This window comes from Ursus americanus, chromosome 1 (genome assembly GCF_024610735.1).
Source record: "Ursus americanus isolate L20-20 chromosome 1, mUrsAme1.1.p, whole genome shotgun sequence".
NCBI lineage: Eukaryota > Metazoa > Chordata > Mammalia > Carnivora > Ursidae > Ursus > Ursus americanus.
Window position 1 is genome coordinate 72934713 of NC_142127.1, and position 18779 is coordinate 72953491.

At 40.8% G+C, this 18779-nt stretch overlaps 1 protein-coding gene across 3 annotated transcripts in view; it reads right to left on the bottom strand.

Annotated features, from left to right (window-relative positions):
- The window catches only part of SATB2 (SATB homeobox 2), a 217613-nt gene that overhangs the window by 24601 nt on the left and 174233 nt on the right, over positions 1 to 18779 (bottom strand). For 2 of the 3 annotated variants that reach the window (XM_045806408.2, XM_045806407.2), the window contains exon 11: positions 10955 to 11940. The exons of the other annotated variant lie outside the window; for it this stretch is intronic. In XM_045806408.2, the coding sequence (XP_045662364.1) occupies positions 11479 to 11940 (462 nt within the window). In that variant the 3' untranslated portion in view covers positions 10955 to 11478. Of the gene's footprint in view, positions 1 to 10954; positions 11941 to 18779 lie in introns of those variants that run through there. 3 annotated transcript variants of the gene reach the window in all.

Below are 18779 nucleotides of genomic sequence, written 5' to 3' on the forward strand. Positions count from 1 at the left end.
GCTGTACATCTGGCATGTTGGGGGAAATTGGAGGCACCAATCAGTCAAAAGTTCTGACTAACAATTTTGTGTTGCTTTTGGTAGCTCTCTTGTTTCTCGTCTTGGCCTTCCGACTAAAGCTCAGAGGCGGGAGGAACGGTGGAGATTCTGCTGAGGCAAAGCTCTGTCGTTGCCCAAAGTCCATTGAGGCAGAGAGGCAGCGTGGCCTCAAGCCCTGGCAAAGCCCAGGACGGCCTAGGAGAGCTCCCTGTGCTCGCAACTCCGAAGCTCCTTAGGTGTGGGATTCTGATGGCAGAGGAGCGGGTGCTGAACGAGGACGCGCACAGTGAACGGATCTGTGCGTGCATGGGCGGGGGCGCTCCTGGTCCATTCTGCACCTTAGGTGCTCATTAGAAAAAAGGGCCTCTTTCTCTGGACAGAAGCAGACCCCACACCAAAGCACGTGATTTGCTGAGCCACCGCCACCTCTTTCCCTGGACGCAGCGCACCTATGCTGTGCACAACCTGCACGATCACATGAGGTCAGTCCCGAACATGAACTTGGGGGGAGTTCTTTGGTCTCTTCGGATGGATGGATTTATTAGGTTTAATTTTTAAATAACTTGCCACTAAAATCTCTGTACTCTCTAAGCTCAGTTTTCCGGGTAATTTCAGGTGTCACCTGTTTCCTATTTAGAAGTACAGGGTTAATTCAGTAGCTATGAGTAACATTAGAGTTGACCCCGAGCTTCCTCGTAGCTGGGGCAAAAAAGACAACTCAAAAAGTTCAACTGTTCACATTATCATCAAAAGAAAATAACATAACTGTTCTACTGGAGAGACAATGATCTTTTTCACTTCCAACTCTAAGAAGTTTCTCAAGTGGAATTTGACTTGGGAGCCAGTGACGGACATTAGAGACAACAGCTGCATCATTAGCTAAACAGCAAAAGCAATGGTAAGGTCCACGTGGCAGCAGTTTCTTGGAACAAACCTTGATACGGGCAAAACACAGTTAAGTCCATTCTTAGTATGCTGAGCTCATTTCGGTTTCAGTGTGGATCTTCTGGTGCCTGACTTAATCAAAAGACAGAGGGAAGTAAATACCCAGTGTATTCCTCAAACCAGCAGTTCTCAAATGTCATCTGCGGTCAACTTCTGGGCTGTGATAGAGTTTTCACTGCTCCCCAGACAAAGGAGAAAAAGAAGACCAAGACATATACATTCCATTGCAGATTGGTTAACTTTCTTCATGCTTTAGTCTAAGAGTATGCCCTCCCAACTCTGGTAGGTGTTAAAAGTCCGTTCTCTAATGTAATGCTGGTGGAGCAGATGCCATTTTATATTTCATATTGTTTGTTGAATGTTTTATTTACCAGTATAAAACTCAACAACTCTGTTGGTCCCCAAGTCTCGTGGGGTTGGATATTACTGGTCCGTGGAATCCTAATGTCTGGCAATGACACTATGGACTATCTTCCCAAAATAGCCTTTTCAAAAGTAGCAGATAGTTGAGAGGCATACTTGCTGATGAAGGCTTGGCATAATTACTCCAGTTCTATACTGATGCTGAAGACTGCAGAGTCTTCCTGCTGTTTCCAACCCAACAGGCCACCTCACTGCCACTAGAACTGGGCCTCAAGACTACCTGCAGGAACAAACTTTGATTACGTGTAAGTATTTTGACCCATAATTGGTTGAAACCCCGTTGCTCCAGTTTGAGTCTGGAGGCTTTCAAAACAGTGTTATCTGTGAGCTGTCTACGAGGTAGAGAAAGTTCTCTTATGTTTTGATGGTCCTTCTGATGTTCAAGGGTGCTCGAACAAATCTGATGCTTGCCCACCCTGGAATTCGTTATAAAATGTGTTCCCAGATAATCTAATGAGTTAGCCTGCGATTGGTAAATATTTAGTAATATCCGATTGAATACAAAAATGAAGAAGAATAATTGATGGATGTGATTTTGCCTTTGACCAAGTTCACACTCAGTCACTCTGAGTAAAATATCAGGACTAAGTATAACTTGAGGCTGCTCCTACTTTCTACTAATAAAAACGAACATCGGCACCTTGGAGGACACTGACATTCCCACCCACAGTGGGTCTAGGTTGTTCCACTTTGGGTTTTAGTATTTTGAGGTTTACATGTTACCTGCCCACTGACATTTTTCTTGAAGGCAAATACCATGACTTCCATAAACATTCCCATATTTTAAAAAATTCAACACTACACCAAGCACCATCCTCGGTCATAGGAATATAAAGATATTGAGAGAAACCCATCATTTACAGGCAAGCACTATGCTTTAGATGCTTTAACCATGATTGTCATACACAAAAATACTGCAAGCCAGGTATTATTTTCATCTTTTTATCCATGTGAAAACTGAGAACCAGGTTAAATAATAGCCCAAAGTCATAGAAAGCTAAGAAGTGGGGTAGTCAAGATTCATACCAGATCTTTCTGATTTCAAACCAAACACCATGTTGTTTGAATAAGACACAGCATCTTTCCTCAAAGAGCTCACAGTCTAATAACCCCATTCGGCATGCTTTTCAGCCTTGAGTACCTCTGACTATGTCTCCTACATTTGGCGAAGTTCCCACCTATGAATCCATATTTCCCTAAGACAGAAGATAGGAATTCACATTCCCAACCTTCCCTGCACATGACTTACACAACTTCAGTCAGTCACACCTGCATGACACTTTGATTTGGAAGAGAATGGAACAACAGAAAGTATGCCACATGGGTTCCTTTCTGTTAGGAGCAATAGTGGAGCCATCCAGACTTCAGAGGCACGAGAGGCAGAGGTTCTGCAGGTGGTATCCGTGCCCAAGATCAGAGAACCAAGTTCTGATGTCTGTGCCCCATGGGGAAGGGGGAAGCAGTGTGGTCTCCACCAGAGTAGTCTGGGACCTTGACTCTAACGTCTAACTCTGATTTTCTAACTCTCCCTGGAATTCTCCGAGCACTCTAATGTCTTCTACCAAATTCTTTCTTTTGCTTATGTGGCTCAAGTTAGTTCTGTTGCTGTCAACTACAGATCCTGACTTTGTTTCCCTCACAGTGACTTCAATATAATAGATATTTCATAAGTTTGTTTTGTTGGTTGATAAGAAAATCACTGAATAGAATAAACTGATAGAAAATAAGCTTTCAAGGCTCCTCACCATCCTAGTTACTTTCTGTCTTCTGAATATACATCAATTTACCAATATTTTTCCAAAGCATGTCATCCCAAACTGAGAAGAATGCTGTAATGAGGGTGTCCTGATTAGTTTGAAGAGGGTAGGATGAACGCTTTCCTTGATCTAAGCTGTATTCATACAGTTTAAATGACATAAGCTTCCTAGGTACCTATATCACATGATTCATACAGGAAACCTAAGAACGTAAGGGGTTTTGCTCCAGTGTGAGCTCAGATACGTGAGGTGGTTACTAGAAGAGCAAACGCTGCCTAGGGTGATTGCTCAGGGACAGCAGGGTTGAGCAAAGGTGGAACGGGCTGATTTCCAGAGTCATAAGCTCCTAGTCATGGAGGGACAAGGCTGAATGGCCTCCAGCCAAGGAGGCTTCCAACCTGAGAGGGGATTTCTGTTTGAATAAGAGGATGTGCTAGACAACAAAATCTGTGGTTCAGTGATTATATCTTCAAAGAAAGCAGAGAATCACAGACCCAAATGAATGACTCAGATGTGGGCTTACAAATGGCAGTCTTAGTGGTTCCTGAGGTGTTCGGTGCCTTGGTTACGCATTAAAGAAATATTCAGATGAAGTTCATCTCTATAAAGTAATTCAAATCCCTAATCCTGGCTGAAACTGAAAATTGAAAAATCCAACTAGATAAAAACTATGAAACGTACCCCACTTAAACATTTATTGGTTAAAAACAAAACAAAACAACTTTTGCGCCCTCCTGGTGTTTTCATTGGATGGTGAGGGGACTGACAAATAAAATATGAAAAATAAGTAAATTATAGATTATGTTAAAAGCTATGGAAAAAATTAAAGTAGGATAAGAGAAAAGGGATCCAAGAGGAGGGGTAGGGTTGGTTTGCAATTTCCAGTAAGCTAGTCGGAGTAGTCCTCACTGAAGCGGTGACATCTGAGTGGACTGGAGGGGATGGAGGAGAGTGACCTGGCTACGGGGGCCGGGGGAGAGCTGACCTGGCTATGGGGGCGCGGAGGGAGCTGACCTGGCTGGGGGGGGGGGGGGGGCGGCGGAAGCTGACCTACGGAGTGGGGGGCAGGGGGAGCTCTCCTAGCCGAGCCAAGAGGTAGAAGAAGAGCAAAGGCGAGAGTGGGCCTGTGTATTTCGGGCAACCAGGAGGCTGATGTGGCGGGAGCCCAGGAAGCCGGGGGAGAGTGAAAGGGAAGGAGGTCAGGGAGGCTCAGATCCGGTGAGAGGACGTGGCTCCAACCAAGCTGGGAGCAGAAAGAAGGGGAGAGTTTGTCAGATTGTGAATATACTTGGAAGGCAGACCCAAAAGAACTTGGCTGACAGAAAAGAAACAGACTAAAGAATAAACCCGCAGTTTTAAGTCCGAGCAATTGGAAGGCTGGAGTTGCCATCAGCTGGGTGGGGCACATTTGGGAAGAAGACAAGGAGGTCATTTTGAGCTGCGTGAAGTGTGCCATCCAAGCCCCGTGCCGAGCGGGCAGCGGAACAGAAGCGTCTAGAGATCTGGAGAAGAAACTGGAGTGTTGTGGGCATACGGGCACCCTAAGCATCAAGACAGTGAATGAGGAACGTGCGCAGATCCAGGAAGAGGAGGAGCGGAGAAGGAACGCTGTAGAGCAGCCCCGCCCCCCACCATGGCGGCTCTGCAGAGAAAGGAAAGGATCAGCCAACAAAACAAGCAGGGATGAAGCAGGAGAAAAACAAGAGCTCAGTGCCATCCGGTTTAAGCAACTCACTTTGAAGATTTCAGAAGACTACTAAAACATTGCATTCATTTTCTTTCTCATTAAGAAAGAAAACCACATTCTAGCTCTTGAAAGGGAGAAGGGAAGCAAAGAAGGGAGAGCAGGAAGGGAAGAGATGTAATAAGGGAGAACAGAAGAGAGGGAGAGAGGAGGCACAAAGCAGGGATTAGAGCAGAGTAGCCCTTTAGGCACATATGCTTTATTGTTGTTGTTGTTGTTTTTTAAGATTTATTCATTTATTTTAGAGAGAGAGCGAGCGTGAGCGAGCGCGCATGACTGGATGGGACCAAGGGAGAGGGAGTCTCCAACAGACTCTGCACTGAGCAGGGAGCCACACTGGGGGCTCGATCCCACCACCCTGAGATCATGACCTGAGCCCAATCAAGAGTGAGAGGCTTAACGGACTGAGCCACTCAGGCATCTCTAGGCACAAAAGCTTGAAATCCTGTAACCCGACTTTTGAAACATCAGACTTGATCCTACTTTAAAACTCACCTGAATTATTTTAAGTCATTTATAACATCTTATTTTATCCTACTCTTTCTGTCTTAGAAGGATAGAGGAAATCAAGGAAGAGGTTGTTCTAGATGCTTCTACCTAAATATTATTCTGTTTAATAATAACAATTCTGAAATATATGAATTATTATTTTCATTTCCCACAGAGAAAACTGTGGGTCTGAAAAATAACTTAAGCTGCAAAAGTGTTCAGAGACGGTACTAGGAGAGTTCACTGCCTCTTCACAAGCAACTGGAGACAGACTGAAATTATAAAGAATTTTTCTCCTTACCTCTTTCTTGAGCAGAGGGAGGGTCCCTAGGTATGCTCAGTCCAAAGCTGTCACTGAGCCTCCCAGAATTCCTTTAGTCTCTGCTGTTTTACGTTAAAATGGGATTATGCCCATTAATGGATAGTGAATAAATTATAGTTCTCTCTTTAATTAATCATTGCTCTGCACTATTTATTACAGTGTTAATGGAATATTTTTGTAATTATTTCTCCATATGTGAAGGTAACACTTTAAACCTTTTAAAATGTCACTGAAGAAGCTACTTCTAGATCCTTCTGGGACAGTTTTACGAGCAGAGCATGGTGTTTTTTTAAAAATAGGCTTTGCTTTCAGAACAAAATTCCATCAGAAATGTCACACTCAGATAAGATTATGAAAAAGTGTGTTAAGAGAAGTCAAGAGGTCATCTCATATAAAGTATGCTGGCCAATAAATTGATGTTCAGTTCATACAGCCTTTCTAGGACATTCTAGGACAAGAGAAAAAGAGGTGGTGTGATACCAGGGTGAAAACGCAAGTTGTGGAGGTATGCAGACCTGGCTTTCCACCCTGCTCCACTATGTCCTGGCGACAACGGATCGGCAGCATTTGAAATCACCTGTCCCTCATTGCACGTTTCAGTCTTCATATGTGTCTCTGACTCAACATGCCAGTCCTGGGGGCATGCTCATCCCGAGAAACACTGTCACACCTCTCTCCACAGGACCTGTGTCACCTCCCCCTGCCTACCCCTGTCCTCTGCATGGACGAATGCAAAGGAAGACTCCACACCTTCGCAGTGAGCAACCACAGCAACCACAATGTGCCACAAGTCCTGTGACAGTCCTGTGACGGTGGGACACCTGGGCACCACGTGAGCACAGAAGGATTCGTAAGCACACTGGTACAGCAGACCAAGAAGGGCTTCCTGGAAGAAATGGTGCTTGGGCTGATCCTTACATCTGGCCAGGGAAGGAACTCCGGGTGGCGAGGAGGAGGGGGTGCAGGGTACAGGGAGTAACAACAGAGCAAATGTGCTTTTCACTTATCTTCTTCCTATCAGTTATGTTCAACATCTTTCCCCATATCCTCTGTGGCAGAGGCTGCTAGGTGCCTGCCCAGTATTCACATCCCTCCTCTTCTCTGGAATTAATAGGACAGCTAGAAACACTTACTAGTCTCCCTTGCACTCAGGTGTAGGGCTTGAAGAAGTCTCCTCAAAAGAAAAGGAGCACGCCTTTATTTACTCCTTCCATCTCGATGTCTGGAAGGCGGGCGTGATGGTGAGAGATCTAGCAATCTTTTTGGACCATGAGAAAAAAGGAACATGGGAACACCAGGAAAAGTGAAGCTGGAAGCATGTGAGTCCCTGACAACTTCATGAAGCCAGCTTACCTCAGCAGTTTCTTTCTTGTAAGAAACAGGTGAATTTTTACCTTGTCTGCATCATAATTATTTTTTTCCCCTATTATATGCAGCCAGTCCTAAGTGATCCACCTTTCAAGACCATGCCAGCTCACAATAATTACCATTTCCTTCTCCAAATTCATAGCACATGTTTGTACCACTCACTAAACAAATAAATCTCTGTCTGGAGACAACCAGACAACTGTATGACTATTTCACTTTTCCTGGACTTACATTAAACCTTTCTAACAAGTTATAAGGTCCTTGAGGGGAGAACATCAAGTCATATATTTTCCCTTGTCACCTCGGTTCCTAGCAAATTATCTGACATAGAGTACATGTTTAATGAATGTTTACTGTCTCACTGCACTATGCGGGGCCTTTAGGAAAAACGTAGCGACTTTTAAATCTTTGTTTAAACCTTTATAGAAGGGGAAATAACGGTATAAAGGAAAAGATCTCCTCTAAGAAAAATTTTAAAGAGACAAAAACTCAACCAATGGAGTGATGGCTCTCAAGTGCTATAATATGACTTAACGTATAGAGTCAGGAAACCTCTTACTGTTTCTTGGACATAGAAGTTGCTAGCACAGAGACCGACTTCTGGCAGAAGCCAATCCATCTGTGGGCAGAGCCTCCCACTTGAGTTTGTCACCTATGATGAAGTCAGACCCCTAAAAACACAACCTCATGCATGTAGAAGTTACTTGTGCTAAAAGTCAGTTATCTTACACATGCTTTCCTTTCAAGTCTTTATCCCAAACACAAAATTCATTTACATTTGCATAAATAATGTGTTTTGCTTTGTATGGAGCCTCTAATTTTTCCTTAAAAACCTTCAGAACTCTGTGCTTTGGGGCTGTCTGCTTTTCTGCAAATATCCAGGATTCACAAACTGTCCTTAAAACCTATCTACAGGGTCTGTGAGCTGTTAACTAAAAAAAAAAAAAAAAAATGCAAGTGAAACTAGGAAGAAAGGAAAGAAAAATCACATCTGTATGTTAACCAAATGCAAAACACACACACACACACACACACACTCTCTCTCTCTCTAAGACAATTTACAATATCAAAAGAAAATAAAATCACTTTTTAATTGACTTTCTCTTTGCCAGTTCTGAAGCTAAGCACTTGCTCCTTCCTTATTAATTTTAGTCTTTTGAGCAATTTTTTCCATTGTAAGCACTTTCTAAAAAATCATTTTCACACATTTCTCAGATACATCAATCCTTCCGGCATTCCTCTATGCACACATTATGGTACCCCAGCTCTAAATATAAAAGACTTTTATTATGTCCATTAACCATGGACATATGTGCTCCAAAAGTTTCCTGACACGCAGTCATTTGTGGGTTTTTAATTATAAACAGAAAATATTCACTAGAAAAATAAAGAAGCAAGCCCATAAATACATCTTTATACATTTGAGTTTTGTTTGTATACGAAAAAACGTTTGGCGCAATGGCCTTCCCCGTTGCCAGCTCCAGAATGTGAGCATGCGTGCATTTCTAAACACACAGAGATGTGCACGCATTGCCGTGTACAATTAACTCCATACAGGACTCAAACATCTGTGATCGCGGGGGCTGCTCCCTTATTTCTAAAATAAGGGAGTGGGTTTTTCTGACACTCACAAGGTCTCACTCCACATGAAAAATTAAATGGCAAAGAAGGCAATGCCCAGTAAAATACTTGACGAACAAAGTCATATTTATTGAATGCGTTTTATTTTAACAACCAAAAAATTCTAACAGCCTAACAATGCACATAAGTTAAAAATTAATTATCACTTAGTGATAACAAAGATAGTTGATTTACATGGAAAAAAGAACATTTACAATATGTTAATCCTTATTCACATTGTTGATACCGCAATAAAACACAATTTGTTTTTTCATTTCACAAAAAAAAAAAAAAAAAGGCGGGAAATTGTGCTTTGTCAAGAGGCACTACAAGAGAAAGTTTCTTCTTCCAAATAGATATTATATGACAGATATTGAATAAATAGACATATATGCATTGTAATTCGCAAAGATCTGGCAAGACCACAGGCTAAAATGCCCACAGATTCACTTAGAATCACTGCAAACTCAGCAGTGAAATTAAAAAATAAAAGGCAAGACTTAGCATTGAAAAATACCTAATAAATTTTTGGTTGAAGTGTAAAAGATACCAAATGCGGATGCCATCGATAGATGAGCCACCTTGTAAGAGCTTGGCAAGATCAGTTTCCATTACATGTACAGAGTGACCTTCGGCAACAGTGTAAGAAGACAATTTGGAAAGAGTAACTCGGAGATCAGGAAGCAGCAAGCGTGGACTTTCGGATTAAAGCTGCAGCATACTACAGAAGCAGAAGGAGGGGCCCAGGGCTTAACTGCAAACCACCATCCTTTTGCAAAGGTATGTGACGCTCGTATCAAGAGAATTTTTTCAACATCATTATTTGAAAAAGTACAGGAAAATGTCCCTTTAAAAACTCCAGAGGTTACTGAGCAGCTAGAATTAGCTTGTATTGCAACATGTCTTCTCCCTGTATATTGTAAGTTCTGAGTTAATATCTACACATAGAGGTTTTTTTTTTAACTCCTACCTTTTATACCTTTCAAATATATAAATAGTATTAACAGTTATATTACAATGTTTGTGTAGTAAACAGAAAATAACTTTCAAAGTGATATTGCATGAGGTCTTTGACAAGGTTGCATGAGAGCACAACTCCAAAAAAATCCAACCGTGTGGGACTGTTTGATGGCCACGTTGAAGCATGGATTAGGTCCTGAAGGTGAGGTCACCTCTTGCAATTACGCTAAGTCGAAGTGGGAAGTAATGCTACTGGTGCTTCGGAGAGGAAGCTACAGGAGGTTTGGAGAGCTATAGTAGATTGCAGCTTTAATGCTCATTCCACTAAACAGCCAGTCGGCGTTAGTTCTGCTTTACGTAAGGTAATTGCTATGTAGGTAACTGCGAAGATGTTTCCATTTATGATGAGTAGGTGATTCCACTGAAATCGCTTCGCTTACTCTATTGCCTGGAGCTGCACAACGATTCAAAAACAGGTTCTTGTTCAGGCTGCCACACCAGGGAAGGGATGAGGCATGAGAGCAGGGACCACAAACGTTTGGTTAGGTGGATGGAATGTGTACGGAGAAGAGGAAGCCCCAAGTGAAACAGAAATAAGAAACATCTTTTGGGAGACGGAAGGATGGAGATTTATTTGAGAGGGAACCCCTTTAACTGGGCAGCAACTTCTTTTCTAACTTAACATTACATTGAACTATTTTCTATTTAAAAAAAAAAAAGAAAGAAAAAAGAGAAAACAGCAACAACAAACAACTTTTAAATGAGCAGGCTTATTAATTTTAAGATTTGAAGCCACGAACAGGTAAGCAAGTTTCACAATAAAACGTGGCTCATACTATGAATTCCATACGTCCAACGTCAAAATGTCATTTTATCAAGACTGCACTTAAAGGACAAGTTTTCTCTGTACTGAATTACAGTTTTATTCATTTGGAATTCCACAGAAATGCATCTGTTCACTACAGGAATGACAAGTTGAATAACGGAACATATCGAGTCATTTTAAGTGTGCATTGTGTCTTAAGAGCAATTTGACTTGTATCATTTTAAGGTGCCCTGATTTTTTTTTCCACTTTACTTTCTTCTTTCTTTTTGGCAGTGTTGATTTATTTTGTTAAATACATACCTCAAAAATTACCCATCAAGCTGCCAGATAGGAAGCCATAGAATTAAAAAAAAAAAAAAATCAGGGACAAACACAGAAAATAAATAGGAATTCAAAAATAGTCACCCCACCCTGAGAGCAGGCCGCAGTTTATCAAAAAGCCAAAGCGACTCACTGTGAAGTGGTTTTTTTTTTTTTTAATACATAAACAAGTCTCTTCTTTAAGAACTCATTTCACAGTCTATTCTTTCGGATTGTAAAGTTCTCTGTCCCATGCAATTTAATATATATATGTAAATATATAGATATATACATATACATATACACACACACTTGTAGCTTCCTTCATTTATTTCGTAGATCTTTTCCTCCTGGAACTTGCCTGATGTCTCTTCCATAAGTGCAAGGATAATGAAGGCAGAGTCTCCTGTGATTATAATTACTATGACCAGTCAGTTGTAAAAGTGTAACACTTTAGTGTCTTTGCCAAGGCGATGTCTGATTCGGGAATACTGAACTTATTCAGTCTATAGGTGTATCCTGTGCAACAAAGAAATGTCAAAAAAGGTAAGAAAAACAAAACAGACCAAAAAAAAAAAAAAAAAGACAAAAATAAAATAAAATAAAGCAAAAAAAAATGTTTTTAAAGAAATTAAAACAGAAAATCCTTGGACCGATGTATTGCTTTGCCTGGTAGGAGTTCACATTATCTCTGGTCAATTTCAGCAGGCGCGGCCTTGCTTTTTTCCGCGTTCTCCTCCTCGGCCTCCACTTTGTACATCTCCTCAGAGCCTTCTTCGCTGTCATTCTCCTCGGACTCCGTCAGCAGCTCCTCGTCCTTATACTCTGCCACGTCCACCGCGGAGCCCAGGTGTTCCTTGAGCTTCCCGTGATGCTTCACATGATACCGCTGGTTCTGGAAGAACTTGATGATGGTGTGTTTGGGGAGATCCAGCTGCGCAGAGAGCGTGTGGATAGCTTCCTGATCAGGGTACAGGCCCACGTCATGAATAAAGCTTTGGAGGATCCCCAGGGCTTCCAGGGAGATCTTTGTGCGAGACCGGGGCTTTTTGGCACAACTGTCTTCAGTCGGAGGAGGTGGGGGAGGAGCTTCTTCTCTGGGGGGCGAACTCTCCTTGGCTGGCTGAGACTGCTGTCTATGAAGGACCTGATAATTAAAATAAAGAAAAAAAAATTTAACATTTGACTCAGGATTTCACCTTTCAAAAGCCATCATTCCTCTGAAGTATGTGTGGTCTATCTACCTGTGGTATACTGCTGTGGTCATTTGCAAATTCAGGTCTTTGGCAAACTAAAAAAATTTCTGGAGATTTAGAATCTCATTTACAAAACAAGAGGTTAATAATAGTAAAGTGTGCTGACATTTATATTCTGAGGCACAAAGAAGTTAAGTCATTTGTTGCCCAAGGTCATTTGCATTCAAACAATCTGGCTCCAGAGCCTTCCCTGCTGTTAACCAGCAGGATATGCCACCTCTCTAAAGCCTAAAGGCAAAGAAATTGGACTCAGTGAGAAAGTGCAGGCTCTACAATCAGACCTCATGGGTTCAAATTCAGACTCTTCCACTTCACTGGGTGTCCCTGTACAAGGCGATAACATCTTTAAGCCTCAATTTCATTATCTATAAAGGAAGGGTAAGACACTGACTTCCTAGAGATGGTGTAAGAATTAAGTAACATAATGTATGCAAAGAATAGTGCTTACCTTAAATCAGAGGTTGACAAACTTTTTCAGTAAAGGGCCAGATAGTAAATATTGCAGGTTTTGCAGGGCCATGCAGTCTCTGTTGCAATGACTCAACTCTATTTTTGTAGTGTGAAAGCTGCCGTAAGTTATACATAAGCAAGTGAACGTGGCTATGTTCCAATAAAACTTTATTTATAAAAACAGGTGGCAGATCAGATTTGGCCATGGGCCATAGTTTGTCCACCTCAAGTTTAGGGCAAACATTCAATAAATGATAGTAATTATCACCATCAGCCTCATAATTACCCTTAAGAGTGTAACAGAGAAATAGTTGGTATTTCAGCCAGAAAATCAATACTTCAAAAAATTAGGAAGAACTTATGTTTATTTTCTTTCAGCCCTGACATTGATCCTTAAATAATATTTTTAAAAAATACAAAGACTTCCAAATTAAAGATACAACATTTTTCTTAAATGAAGAATTTTAAATGACTATTTCATATTCACATAGATGGACCTCAATATCACTATAAACTATTAATACTCTGTTTTGCACACACTCCCTAATTTCTGTTTTTTAATCCTTAATTGTTCAGGTTTTCTAGTTGTTGTAATTAACTTAAATTCCTCTTTTATCTCTGCATATTCCCTACTCATTAAAAAATGAAAACAAAACCAAACAAAAAAACCCTCTAGTGTTTAAATAAATTTCTAGACCCCAGTGGGAGCTGCTCTTGCCCGTGGTGCCACATCAGCAGAGTGAACTTCCGAGCTCCTGAAAATGCGCCACTTGACTGGAAGCATGGTACTTCCGGTCGGCCAATCCCCAAACGCCAAGCCAACCCTGGGCTCTATACTTATTTTCCTGTTCTTCGATCTCTCTAAATAAGGTCAGGTATGCAACCCCACACAACCATGCCCTGTTGCCACTTCTAATGATCAATAAAACCTGATCTTGCCCCAAATCCTTCAGAAACGTGCTCCAGTGTTGGTGAGGTACCAGACTCTCCCAACCCCTGGATTGTTTTCCTTGAATAAAGGACAACAAACTCGTAACTAAATTGTTTTAGTTTTGTCAGCTGACCCTAGTTCGGCAAGCTTATTCTTGATCTTCATAATTGCTTCTTCAACATTGTCTCTCTGCATGAAGTAATTTCCCATTTTAATATTTATTTAGGAACCTTTTCAATGTGACCAAAGAGAGAAAGCTCTACAGAGGAGACCATCATAGCAACTCGCTCCCACCCAGTCACAGGCCTAAGAGGGCTTCATGGCGAGGGGGAGGATTGCCGGACCCTGCAGAGCAGCCTCAGGGGCTACTCACACCTTACAAAGCCAGCAGCAATAGCTCGTAAGTAATTAAAAGGCTACTAGTAAAAAGCATTATGTCAACTCCACAGACAAGGACAACATTTCCTATACTCAGATCAGTGCCTAACTTTCTGGGTCCTCCCAAAGCCTTTAAGAATAGTTGAGTTCACATTTTAAAAAACATACATTTCTCTTTTTACCGTTCTCTCCTATTTTACGCAGTCTCTTTCATGTTAGAGCAACAAATTACACATTTTCCAGAGTCCAGGAGGGAAATCAATCCCATCAGTACAGAAGAAAACATGCCTATTTACATTAAAGAATCAATGGTATACCACCATTCCCACCACCATTACTACCACTACCACACGCTACCCACATGGCCCATTTTTCTTTTTTGGCTATGAAACAGCAACATCAAAGCAAGCATCTAAGGGAAAAAAAATTCCGCCATCTATTCCAGTCTCAGGGACCATCTGATGAGAAAATAATTCCTTACCAATGTGAAAATGTCAGTCTTTTATATGGAATTTAGTAAATATTAGGGCACATGAAATTGTTACCTATGGAAGGTAACAACAAGCAGAAGAGGATGAAACTTTTCAAACGATAAGTAGCAATCATGCAACAATCAAAATAATAATAAAAAGGATAATCAAATGCGAATAAGAATCTCCATCATAATAAGCTGATGGCTGGTGGCAGAAAGAAATCTAAAACACAGGACCATAAAACAGTGGCACTAAAGGTCCATATAATGTTGACCAATTAAAATGAATGTTCTTGGCATTTTCTTTACTACTTTCAACTTAAGAGTAAATTCATGTGGTCTGCTGTGGTAAGCTGGCATCAGCAAAAAACTGAGAGCTCTGTTACTTCAACATCCTAATTATAGCCGGAAGGGAACGTAGAGTTGCGCTGTGGGCCTGTTCAGGGCACTTTGATGGCAGAAGATATTTGCTCTGAGGTCACAATCTGGGCAGCCTGACCATTGTAATAAATGAACCATTATGTCAACAGGTGAGGATTTTGGTTTTTGGTGAGAAAGAGAAAGAGAGAGAGACACTGAAATTATGTATGAAATATGTACTCAAACAACATATATACTCAAGCACGAGTACCTCCTATTAGAGCAATTGCGTTAATTGGAAAACAAAAGAGAATTAAAATGCCCCATTTTCTAAATTATGCTTGCCTTCTCTAGTAAAAGTCAGCATAATGGTTCCATTTAGTTAAATAATTAGATTGGTTCTTTAGGGGTTTTCCATTTTGCACTGGTTAGATTTAAAGAGATTTTCCAGAACTAGACTTTGAAGTTACTATAATCTTTCTGCATGATAGGGTTTGTTCTTCTCCTAGGTCCAACCAACTGGCCTCCTTCACCTCTCCTTTCATAGACTCGCACAGCACTAACACATGCTAGCAGGGAAGCCACACATGAAACAGTGGGACAACAACAGAAAGAGCTGCCGCTTACTGGACGCTTATGCTGGACCAGGCAGCGCTAACAACTTGACACGGCTTGGTTGACTTAGTCCTCACAGTTCCTCAGTAAGGTGCTGTTTGGATCGAGAATAATCTGGCAGTAGGCAGCCCCTCGGGAAGACCCTTTACATCGGAAATTATAAACACAGGGAGCTGTCAGTGTGAGGAAGTAGGTTTCCAAGGGACAACAGTAATGTCACTGCCCATCATAGAAGAGGAGATAGTTCTCAGAGAAGTAACAATAGAAATGATCTACCGAGAGAAATGTTTTATTTCTGGTCAGACAATATTCTATAGTGACTTGGGTGGCATGACAATATTTACAGGAAGAAGCTTAAGTGACATTTTGAGCATCTTCAAGCAGAGAAGGAGAGAGCAGTCAACATAGAGAATGACAAAATGAGCAGCTCTAAAGTGAAACTGCCTTACGAGTCACCAAATGGGCCTGCCCGAGCTTCTTCAGTCACGCTGCCACACGGGCTGTAACTCCCTTTCAACCAGAATATGCAAAAGACCTGAGACAAAAAGAGTCCCCAAGTTCTGTCCCAACTAGCTTCATTCCCTCCAAAATGTTCTAATTACTCCAGGCAGAAAGATGTTTATTGTCTCTGGACAATTTTTAGAAAGAAAGAAAAAAAACCCAAAAAAACACTGCATAGATTTCCTCACTAACCAATTGTAGTGGCTTATTATTATGATAATCAAGGAATTCCTAATACTGTGCAGTGCTCCCTTCCAGTGGCATAAGAACAAGAGTAGAGCCCAGTGCTTACAAGACCATCTCTCTGAGAAAGGACAAGCAGTACAACCCTGCCTTAAAATGCTCCCATCTAAATGGCAGGAACTTTTTGTCATTTTCTTACAGCTTGAGTAAATAATGCCAACTCTTCTAGCCTCTTCTTCATGAGATAGGTTTCGGAGTTCCCACTTACCTAAACTCTAGTTTTCCTGTTTGAATTTCTCAGAAATACTCAAAATTCCTTGTTGGTTAACTAGATGAATCAAGTCTGGTTCCCATCCCCACCCAAGTGCCCTTAGTAACTTAAGTGAGAGGCCAGGCCATGGCTTCCTGTTGGATGGACCTGTAAGTCGTCCTGTTCCTCAGCTCATTTGACAATTCAGGCATCTATTTCCCGGCTGATGTTTTTTTTCTTCTTCTTCTTCTTTTTTCTTTTTTAAACCACGAAATTTACAATTACATCAACCAAGCCAAAGAATCGAGATATATGTTCTTTTCTAATGAGTTCTTCACACACTAGATTATTGTTTTCTGGGATTTTTCTTAAGGTTAATGGAGCATCTTCTCAGATATTTACATAAAACAAAACAAAACAAAACTGCCCAAGTCCACAAACTTTTCAGCCTCATCATTTTTCCTCTTTTTCAAAATGGGTCCAGTTGACCTTTTCTATTCATAATGCCCACCATCTCTGTTCACTTGATTTTCCCAAGTAACAGAATATATCTTTCTGTAAAGACAGCCATCCATCCCTTCCCTTTTGACCTTTGCAAACTGAAGCCCGATCATTCATTCCAGCTCTATTTTGGTTTAGACTTTTCTTCCATCACAACTAAAATTAGTCAACGATTCATCCCTGGTAATTTCTACAAAGACTTTTATTTCATAGCTTCTCTTGTCAATTTTTCAGTATGACAATTAGTGTTCTTAGCACTAAAATGTCTAAGAAGTTTCAAACATAATAGTGGTGGTAGTAGTAGTAGAAGTAGTCATAGATGGTAGCATTCATGTAAAGTTTATGAGCTGAACAATGGCCTGAATGCTAAAAATACATTAATTTTACTAAATTTTCTTTATTTTCACAGTAATCCTGCAGGGAGATATTTTTACCCCTATTTTATGATGAGAACACTGGAGTTCAGAGAGAGTACAGGTAAATCTGTGTGAGGCAGCAGAACTGGAGTTCCAAAATATATCTGTCTGATTTTAAATCCCATGCACTTAAGCATTTATGTTTCCCTGCCTTCTATGAGCAAGATTAATAAGAAAATTGAACCAAGTCTCTAGATTTTGAGATGACAGACCATAAATGAAATATCAGGTAGTAATAAATACTATAAACAAAAACTGAGTAATGCAAAAGGAGGAGAACTGGGAGGAGGGGAAGTCATTTTAGATCTGGTGATTCAAAGAAGGCTCCTTAAGGAGGCAGCACTTGAGCAGAGTCTGAAGGAAGTGAGGAACAAGCCATGAAGAAGAGCATTCCAGGCAAAGGAAACAGTAAGCAAAAGCACAGTAGGGAGGAATATATTTGATATATTTGATATCAAGGAAGGCAGCACGTTAGAGCTACACCACCCAGTCCAACAGCCACTAGCCACCTGTGGCTATTTACATTTTGTTAGATTAACTAGAACTAAGAGCAAAACAAAACAAGACTTAGTGCTTCAGTCATATGAGCCACATTTCATGTGCTCGATTGTCACACTGTGCAATACCGTATTGGACAGCACATTCCCACCATCACAGAAAGTCATGTTGAACAGCCCTATGCCAGAGAGAAAGGACAAGTGTGAGGTCGCCAGGGCCAGAGTATGGAGGGCCCTGGCATTCTACTGTCAAGGTGATGGAAAGCCCTCACGATGAACTGCAATCATAATCTGATTTAGCCAGAAATATAGTAGGGCTTGAAACCACCACTACTGGTAGAGAGAAGAGAGATGTTCATATAGTCACATGCTAAGTAAGAAAAACTCAGCTCCCAATATATTATTGGACTTTGAACAGAGTATCCCAAGTAGCAACACTATCGTAACAACAACCAGAAGAATGCATTGGTACTTCCATCCTCAAGAGAACAGTTAATTTACATTTAACTGATAGCTGCTGTCTTCATCAAAGGTGCTTATTGTGTCTGAAAGGAATTATGTCGGACAATCAACACTAGGTTAAAGGATTAAAAAAAAAGTGTCGGTTTATCCAATATTTATGGAGGGCCTATCATAATTGGATCTATTAATTTACAAAGCTTTCTAATAAGTAGTCCTATCACCAACAATTAAATGTTGATGAATAAGCTATGGATAGGATATAGACAAATAGAAAGTTAAAAGTCTAATAAATTCCTTATTTCCTTGCTGAAATCTCTTTGGGCTGAAATATGATACACACATATATAAATGGACATAAAGATAGTGAGGAAGAAATAAAAGTTGTAAATATATTCAAAAGAGACATCAACTTCAAAATAAAATCCCGATCTTCCTTACACGGTGACAAAACGCAACCATAATATGGGCCCATGTTGTTTCTCTGCCTTCAAAACTGAAAATTTTGAAAACACAAGGACAAAATGGTACCATGACAAAAGTGGACGAAGGAAGATAAAGCAGCTCTTCTTAAACCTCTCGGTGTTCAAATAGATTTTGAAGGCCTCAATGAAAACCAGCTGGGAGCCATGTGTAAAATATAATGGTTTTTGCCTGCAGGGAAGGAAGTGAGATCTTGAATGATTAAGTTCAGGAAAGTATATAATTCACTGTATC